Source organism: Oncorhynchus keta, unplaced genomic scaffold, assembly GCF_023373465.1.
Source record: "Oncorhynchus keta strain PuntledgeMale-10-30-2019 unplaced genomic scaffold, Oket_V2 Un_scaffold_23910_pilon_pilon, whole genome shotgun sequence".
NCBI lineage: Eukaryota > Metazoa > Chordata > Actinopteri > Salmoniformes > Salmonidae > Oncorhynchus > Oncorhynchus keta.
Genome location: NW_026290877.1, coordinates 140,001 through 149,080, shown reverse-complemented (window position 1 = coordinate 149,080; position 9,080 = coordinate 140,001). Strand labels below are relative to the sequence as shown.

Below are 9,080 nucleotides of genomic sequence, written 5' to 3'. Positions count from 1 at the left end.
TTTCTGTAAATAAATACTATTTCTCTTAGTTACCTCTACAACAGATTAAATCATATCATATTTTTCATCAGGATTTTACACTAAACCTAAATGCTCAGATTTTTCTCAGCTCACAAAATAAACATGATTATATTGGTGTATTATCCATAATCATAACAGTCATTGTTTAAGATTGATATTTTTTACCGAACGTCAACCAACATCCTGATTGAGATCACAACACACAACCACACGTCCATTGAGGAAATTAAAGACCACTACGATTTGACAGCTTGGTTGGCATTTCAAACACTTCTCTCTCCTCTTGTTACAGTATAAACTCTCTTCACATGTCTGCTGTGCCTCCTTCTAGCCATCCATCCCTCACTCTATCCCTCCATCCATCCCTCACTCTATCCCTCCATCCCTCACTCTATCCATCCATCCTCCCCTCTCTCTAGCCATCCATCACTCACTCTATCCATCTCCCCCCTCCTCTCTCTCTCTCTCTCTCTCTCTCTCTCTCTCTCTCTCTCTCTCTCTCTCTCTCTCTCTCTCTCTCTCTCTCTCTCTCTCTCTCTCTCTCTCTCTCTCCCTCCACCCTCCCTCCCTCTATCCATCCATCCATCCATCCTCCATGTGAACAGACCCCTGTCTTCTTCCTGGGCTCAGATCACCATCCAGTGTTGGAGCTGTGGAAACCAATAGGAAAGGACAATAAATACACTAAGGTAGGGTAAGGTAAGGTAGGGTAGGGTAGGGTAAGGTAAGGTAAGGTAAGGTAAGGTAGGGTAGGGTAGGGTAGGGTAGGGGTAGGGTAGGGTAGGGTAAGGTAAGGTAAGGTAAGGTAAGGTAGGGTAAGGTAGGGTAGGTAAGGGTAAGGTAAGGTAAGGTAAGGTAAGGTAAGGTAAGGTAGGGTAAGGTAGGGTAGGGTAGGGTAGGTTAGGGTAAGGTAAGGTAAGGTAAGGTAGGGTAGGGTAGGTAAGTAGGGTAGGTAAGGGTAGGGTAGGGTAGGGTAGGGTAAGGTAAGGTAAGGTAAGGTAAGGTAGGTAAGGTAAGGTAAGGTAGGGTAAGGTAGGGTAAGGGTAGGGTAAGGTAAGGTAAGGTAAGGTAAGGTAAGGTAAGGTAGGGTAAGGTAGGGTAGGGTAGGGTAGGGGTAAGGTAGGGTAGGGTAAGGTAAGGTAAGGTAAGGTAAGGTAAGGTAAGGTAAGGTAAGGTAAGGTAAGGTAAGGTAAGGTAAAGGTAAGGGGTAAGGTAGGTAGTAGGGTAAGGTAAGGTAAGGTAAGGTAGGGTAAGGTAGGGTAGGGTAGGGTAAAGGTAAGGTAGGGTAAGGTAAGGTAAGGTAAGGTAAAGGTAAGGTAGGGTAAGGTAGGGTAAGGTAAGGTAAGGTAAGGTAAGGTAGGGTAGGGTAAGGTAAGGTAAGGTAGGGTAGGGTAGGGTAGGGTAAGGTAGGGTAGGGTAAGGTAAGGTAAGGTAAGGTAAGGTAGGGTAGGGTAGGGTAGGGTAGGTAAGGTAAGGTAAGGTAAGGTAAGGTAAGGTAGGGTAGGGTAAGGTAAGGTAGGGTAAGGTAAGGTAAGGTAAGGTAAGGTAAGGTAAGGTAAGGTAGGGTAGGGTAAGGTAGGGTAGGTAAGGTAAGGTAAGGTAAGGTAAGGTAAGGTAAGGTAAGGTAAGGTAGGGTAAGGTAGGGTAGGGTAGGGTAGGGTAAGGTAAGGTAAGGTAGGGTAGGGTAGGGTAGGGTAGTAAGGTAGGGTAGGGTAAGGGTAAGGTAAGGTAGGGTAGGGTAGGGTAAGGTAAGGTAAGGTAAGGTAAGGTAAGGTAGGGTATTTTAGGGTAGGTAAGGTAAGGTAGGGTAGGGGTAGGGTAAGGTAAGTAAGGTAAGGTAAGGTAGGGTAGGGTAGGGTAAGGTAAGGTAGGGTAATAAGGTAAGGTAAGGTAGGATAATAAGGTAAGGTAAGGTAGGGTAGGGTAAGGTAAGGTAAGGTAAGGTAGGGTAGGGTAGGTAGGGTAAGGTAGGGTAGGGTAAGGTAAGGTAAGGTAAATAGGGTAGGGTAAGGTAAGGTAAGGTAAGGTAAGGTAAGGTAGGGGTAAGGTAGGGTAAATGTAGGGTAAGGTAAGGTAAGGTAGGGTAGGGTAGGGTAAGGGTAAGGTAAGGTAAGGTAGGGTAGGGTAAGGTAAGGTAAGGTAGGGTAGGGTATTGTAAGGTAAGGTAAGGTAAGGTAAGGTAAGGGTAAGGTAGGGTAGGGTAAGGTAAAAGGTAAGGTAAGGTAAGGTAAGGTAGGGTAAGGTAGGGTAGGGTAGGGTAGGGTAGGGTAAGGTAAGGTAAGGTAGGGTAGGGTAAGGTAAGGTAAGGTAAGGTAAGGTAAGGTAAGGTAGGGTAGGTAAGGTAGGGTAAGGTAGGGTAGGGTAGGGTAAGGTAAGGTAAGGTAAGGTAAGGTAGGGTAAGGTAGGGTAGGGTAGGGTAAGGTAAGGTAGGGTAAGGTAAGGTAAGGTAAGGTAAGGTAAGGTAAGGTAAGGTAAGGGTAGGGTAGGGTAGGGTAGGGTAGGGTAAGGTAAGGTAAGGTAAGGTAAGGTAAGGTAAGGTAGGGTAGGGTAGGGTAAGGTAAGGTAGGGTAAGGTAAGGTAAGGTAAGGTAAGGTAGGGTAAGGTAGGGTAGGGTAGGGTAAGGTAAGGTAAGGTAGGGTAGGGTAAGGTAAGGTAAGGTAGGGTAGGGTAGGGTAGGGTAAGGTAGGGTAGGGTAAGGTAAGGTAAGGTAAGGTAGGGTAGGGTAGGGTAGGGTAGGGTAGGGTAGGGTAAGGTAAGGTAAGGTAAGGTAAGGTAAGGTAGGTAAGGTAGGGTAAGGTAGGGTAGGGTAAGGTAAGGTAAGGTAAGGTAAGGTAAGGTAAGGTAAGGTAAGGTAGGGTAAGGTAGGGTAGGGTAAGGTAAGGTAAGGTAAGGTAAGGTAAGGTAAGGTAAGGTAAGGTAAGGGTAAGGTAGGGTAGGGTAGGGTAGGGTAGGGTAAGGTAAGGTAGGGTAGGGTAAGGTAAGGTAAGGTAAGGTAGGGTAAGGTAGGGGGTAGGGTAGGGTAGGGTAAGGTAAGGTAAGGTAAGGTAGGGTAGGGTAGGGTAAGGTAAGGTAAGGTAAGGTAAGGTAGGGTAAGGTAGGGTAAGGTAAGGTAAGGTAGGGTAGGGTAAGGGTAAGGTAAGGTAAGGTAGGGTAGGGTAGGGTAGGGTAAGGTAAGGTAAGGTAAGGTAGGGGTAAGGGTAAGGTAAGGTAGGGTAGGGTAAGGTAAGGTAAGGTAAGGTAGGGTAGGGTAAGGTAAGGTAAGGTAAGGTAAGGTAAGGTAGGGTAGGGTAAGGTAAGGTAGGGTAAGGTAAGGTAAGGTAAGGTAAGGTAAGGTAAGGTAAGGTAGGATAAGGTAAGGTAAGGTAGGGTAGGGTAGGGTGGTAGGGTAGGGTAGGGTAGGGTAAGGTAGGGTAAGGTAAGGTAAGGTAAGGTAAGGTAGGGTAGGGTAGGGTAAGGTAGGGTAGGGTAGGGTAGGGTAGGGTAGGGGGGTAAGGTAAGGTAAGGTAGGGTAAGGTAAGGTAGGGTAGGGTAAGGTAGGGTAGGGTAGGGTAGGGTAGGGTAGGGTAGGGTAAGGTAAGGTAAGGTAAGGTAAGGTAGGGTAGGGTTGGGTAAGGTAAGGTAAGGTAAGGTAAGGTAAGGTAAGGGTAAGGGTAAGGTAAGGTAGGATAAGGTAAGGTAAGGTAAGGTAGGGTAAGGTAAGGTAAGGTAAGGTAAGGTAAGGTAAGGTAAGGTAAGGTAAGGTAAGGTAAGGTAAGGTAGGGTAGGTAAGGTAAGGTAAGGTAGGGTAAGGTAAGGTAAGGTAAGGTAAGGTAGGGTAAGGTAAGGTAAGGTAGGGTAAGGTAAGGTAAGGTAGGGTAAGGTAAGGTAAGGTAAGGTAAGGTAAGGTAAGGTAAGGTAGTGTAGGGCAAGGTAAGGTAAGGTGGGGTAAGGTAAGGTAAGGTAGTGTAGAGTAAGGTAAGGTAAGGTAGGGTAGGCTAAGGTAAGGTAAGGTAAGGTAAGGTAAGGTAAGGTAAGGTAAGGTAAGGTAAGGTAGGGTAAGGTAAGGTAAGGTAAGGTAAGGTAAGGTAAGATAAGGTAGGGTAAGATAAGTAGGGCAGGTTAAGTAATGTCAAGTAAACAGTGAAGAGCAGCTTACCGTAAACCTCCTAACTTCTCCGTTATCCACCAGGTGGTGTTCGTGCTCAGGCGTTATGGCGTAGGCCAGTCTCTACAGGAAGACAGGAATCACTTACCAAAGAAACTAACTTGTCTTCATTATACAAATCATTGTGCATTAATTACCAAGCTGGGATATTCAGATTTGCTGGTGATGTTATAGCTCATCAACCATATTGCTCACATACCGAATATATATGTTTCACTGTCAGTGTTGACATTTCTGTGCATTGATGTTGATAAAAGTGGGCATCACTTTGGTTAAAGGTGTCTGCTTAATCACCATAGCAGCATATATCAATACAAACCAGACTTCCCACTTATATCAACCAGACTTATATCAACCAGACTTATATAAACCAGACTTATATCAAACAGACTTATATCAACCAGACTTATATAAACCAGACTTATATAAACCAGACTTCCCACTAGTATAAACCAGACTTATATAAACCAGACTTATATAAACCAGACTTCCCACTAATATAAACCAGACTTATATAAACCAGACTTATATCAACCAGACTTATATAAACCAGACTTATATAAACCAGACTTATATAAACCAGACTTATATAAACCAGACTTATATAAACCAGACTTATATCAACCAGACTTATATCAACCAGACTTATATAAACCAAACTTATATAAACCAGACTTATATAAACCAGACTTATATAAACCAGACTTACATTAACCAGACTTTTATAAACCAGACTTATATCAACCAGATTTATATCAACCAGACTTATATCAACCAGACTTCCCACTTATATAAACCAGACTTATATAAACCAGACTTATATAAACCAGACTTACATCGCAGAACTTTCCAGGTAAGGTGCACATCTTGTAGATGGCATAGAGAGGCACCATGGTCATGGAGGATATAGCCAAGCACCAGCCAATCATGTTGGCCCATATGGGAAACGTGTACGTCCCGTAGTTAGGAGGGTTAAAGGTCGCGAAGCTCACCACCACCATGAACTGGAGAAACAGAGGGTTTTGGGGTTAGGACACTTTCCTGTTTCAAGTCATAAGGACACTTATGGACTAGCTTTTACTGAAGCTAGCAAACTGTAGTTAGTGCCTAGACCTTGGTGTGCATGACTGAGAGCTGTCATAAGGACAAGACTAAGAGCTGTCATAAGGACATGACTGAGAGCTGTCATAAGGACATGACTGAGAGCTGTCATAAGGACATGACTGAGAGCTGTCATAAGGACATGACTGAGAGCTGTCATAAGGACATGACTGAGAGCTGTCATAAGGACATGACTGAGAGCTGTCATAAGGACATGACTGAGAGCTGTCATAAGGACATGACTGAGAGCTGTCATAAGGACACTTATGGACCAGCCTCTACTGAAGCTAGCAAACTGTAGTTAATGCCTAGACCTTGGTGTGCATGACTGAGAGCTGTCATAAGGACATGACTGAGAGCTGTCATAAGGACATGACTGAGAGCTGTCATAAGGACATGACTGAGAGCTGTCATAAGGACATGACTGAGAGCTGTCATAAGGACATGACTGAGAGCTGTCATAAGGACATGACTGAGAGCTGTCATAAGGACATGACTGAGAGCTGTCATAAGGACATGACTGAGAGCTGTCATAAGGACATGACTGAGAGCTGTCATAAGGACATGACTGAGAGCTGTCATAAGGACATGACTGAGAGCTGTCATAAGGACATGACTGAGAGCTAATATAATAATAATAATATAATAATATAATAAAGTGATGCTGTCATAAGGACATGACTGAGAGCTGTCATAAGGACATGACTGAGAGCTGCCATAAGGACATGACTGAGAGCTGTCATAAGGACATGACTGAGAGCTGCATGGACTATTCACCTGGTTCCATTTTGCACCAGGTGAACTAAAACATACTTGCCGTGTTTGACCCAGGTGTTTCTCTCTTCATGAACTCACCAGGAGGAAGCAGGGGCTGACAAACTTCCAGCACAGTCTCCAGTACAGGCCTGGTCTCTGTCCGATCATCTCCTCGATGTCGTCACTGAACCGGTCCACTCCTGAAGGGAAGAGTTCAAACCGTGGCAGTTACAAAACGTGTGACGGTCCGTCATTATAACCAGCGTTGGGGTCAATTCAAATTGAAAGCTGTCAATTCAGGAAGTATTTTTTTTTTTAAAAGACCTTTACATTTACATTTACATTTAAGTCATTTAGCAGACGCTCTTATCCAGAGCGACTTACCTTTGATTTTCAATAGACTTAAAAGTAAAAGCTATTTATTTTTAACAGGTTTTCTTTTCATTTTTGAAGTTTAAAATCAAATCACTTTCTGAATTGACGACCTTCAATTGGAATTGAACCCTTAACCTGATCCAAACCCTTGAGTCATCGTTTACAGAGCAAAGAGAGGGAAAGGAGAGGTTTCTACCACAGCAGACAGGAAGCCTTGTGGATGAACAATAGTTGTCTTTGTGTTCTCTCGCTCCGGAGGAAACGACAGTAAATTTGAAATACAAGGATATTAACATTCTGGTAGCGTGTTTAATACCACTCGCATCAAGTCGCTTTCCCCATCTGGGCTTCTCCTCACTCAACCTTCTCTCTTTGTTCCTTGCCTGGGAGGCACTTCTCAAAGCCCAGGAATAATCCCAATGTGACTGGAGCCTATGGAGAGCAGGCAGCTGTTCCTGTGGAGGGCACAGGGTGCCACAGCCACCTGTCAGTAGAGATGGAGCCAGGGAAAAGGCCCGGAGAAGCCTGGGGCTAAAGTAGTCTGCCCTCCCAGGCTGAGGCCACCACGGCAGGGCAGCAAGCTGACCACACTGACCCCGAGCCACAAGGCTGGTTAGACATACACAAACACACACATGAATGCACACGCACGCACATACACACACACACACACACACACACACACACACACACACACACACACACACACACACACACACACACACACACACACACACACACACACAGCACTGTCTGGACCCCCTGACCAGCAGTATAGTAGATCAGACTAGCAGTCTAAACCAGAAGTGAGCATTGGAGACGTTGCTGTAAAACAATGCCTGTGGGCTCTCAGATAACGTCAATGTTGTCTGAGCAAAGCAAGTTGCTCGTCGTACTGTAGTGTCACACAAGAAAGTGTAAAGGAAAGACGAAAATACGGTGATGAGCTTTTAATGCGCCTTTTCAATAAACACCGAGGGTCTTATTCTGGTGACATGATGATTGAGGCTTGGCTGCCGTTTGACAAATACAAATCTATCTGTTGACTAGATTATCTCTGAAGGTAGCCTACCTGCACTGTTGACTAGATTATCTCTGAAGGTAGCCTACCTGCACTGTTGACTAGATTATCTCTGAAGGTAGCCTACCTGCACTGTTGACTAGATTATCTCTGATGGTAGCCTACCTGCACTGTTGACTAGATTATCTCTGAAGGTAGCCTACCTGCACTGTTGACTAGAGCACACGTGTCAAGACCAGAGTGGACACACACACACACACAACCCTGCCCCGCCCGACACACACACACACACATCCCTGCCCCGCCCGAGACACACACACACACATCCCTGCCCCGCCCGACACGCATACCATATAACGACACATTTGTTGTGACAAAATTGTCAGTAAAGTTGAACATGTGAAGGGAATCCATTTTTTCTTTCAGGACATGGGAATTGAACATCAAAAGTTATTGTAATGTTCACTACATCATCACACACAGCCGTCTATCTGCAACAAGTCAACGTGAGGTAAACACAGGCGTCTATCTGCAACAAGTCAACGTGAGGTAAACACAGCCGTCTATCTGCAACAAGTCAACGTTAGGTAAACACAGCCGTCTATCTGCAACAAGTCAACGTGAGGTAAACACAGCCGTCTATCTGCAACAAGTCAACGTGAGGTAAACACAGCCGTCTATCTGCAACAAGTCAACCTGAGGTAAACACAGCCGTCTATCTGCAACAAGTCAACGTGAGGTAAACACAGCCGTCTATCTGCAACAAGTCAACCTGAGGTAAACACAGCCGTCTATCTGCAACAAGTCAACCTGAGGTAAACACAGCCGTCTATCTGCAACAAGTCAACGTGAGGTAAACACAGCCGTCTATCTGCAACAAGTCAACGTGAGGTAAACACAGGCGTCTATCTGCAACAAGTCAACGTGAGGTAAACACAGCCGTCTATCTGCAACAAGTCAACGTGAGGTAAACACAGCCGTCTATCTGCAACAAGTCAACGTGAGGTAAACACAGGCGTCTATCTGCAACAAGTCAACGTGAGGTAAACACAGCCGTCTATCTGCAACAAGTCAACCTGAGGTAAACACAGCCGTCTATCTGCAACAAGTCAACCTGAGGTAAACACAGCCGTCTATCTGCAACAAGTCAACGTGAGGTAAACACAGCCGTCTATCTGCAACAAGTCAACCTGAGGTAAACACAGCCGTCTATCTGCAACAAGTCAACCTGAGGTAAACACAGCCGTCTATCTGCAACAAGTCAACCTGAGGTAAACACAGCCGTCTATCTGCAACAAGTCAACCTGAGGTAAACACAGCCGTCTATCTGCAACAAGTCAACCTGAGGTAAACACAGCCGTCTATCTGCAACAAGTCAACGTGAGGTAAACACAGGCGTCTATCTGCAACAAGTCAACGTGAGGTAAACACAGCCGTCTATCTGCAACAAGTCAACGTGAGGTAAACACAGCCGTATATCTGCAACAAGTCAACGTGAGGTAAACACAGCCGTCTATCTGCAACAAGTCAACCTGAGGTAAACACAGCCGTCTATCTGCAACAAGTCAACGTGAGGTAAACACAGCCGTCTATCTGCAACAAGTCAACGTGAGGTAAACACAGCCGTCTATCTGCAACAAGTCAACGTGAGGTAAACACAGC

General features: G+C 45.1%; 1 protein-coding gene across 1 annotated transcript in view; it reads right to left on the bottom strand.

The window, feature by feature from the left end:
- Positions 1 to 596: 596 nt before the first annotated feature.
- slc6a3 (solute carrier family 6 member 3) overlaps positions 597 to 9,080 on the bottom strand; it is a 42,063-nt gene continuing 33,579 nt past the window's right edge. Inside the window, exons 13-16 of the mRNA XM_052515362.1 lie at positions 6,122 to 6,222; positions 5,002 to 5,169; positions 4,157 to 4,228; positions 597 to 671 (exon numbers count right to left, since the gene is read on the bottom strand). Of these exons, the coding sequence (XP_052371322.1) occupies positions 648 to 671; positions 4,157 to 4,228; positions 5,002 to 5,169; positions 6,122 to 6,222 (365 nt within the window). The 3' untranslated portion in view covers positions 597 to 647. The remainder of the gene's footprint in view (positions 672 to 4,156; positions 4,229 to 5,001; positions 5,170 to 6,121; positions 6,223 to 9,080) is intronic.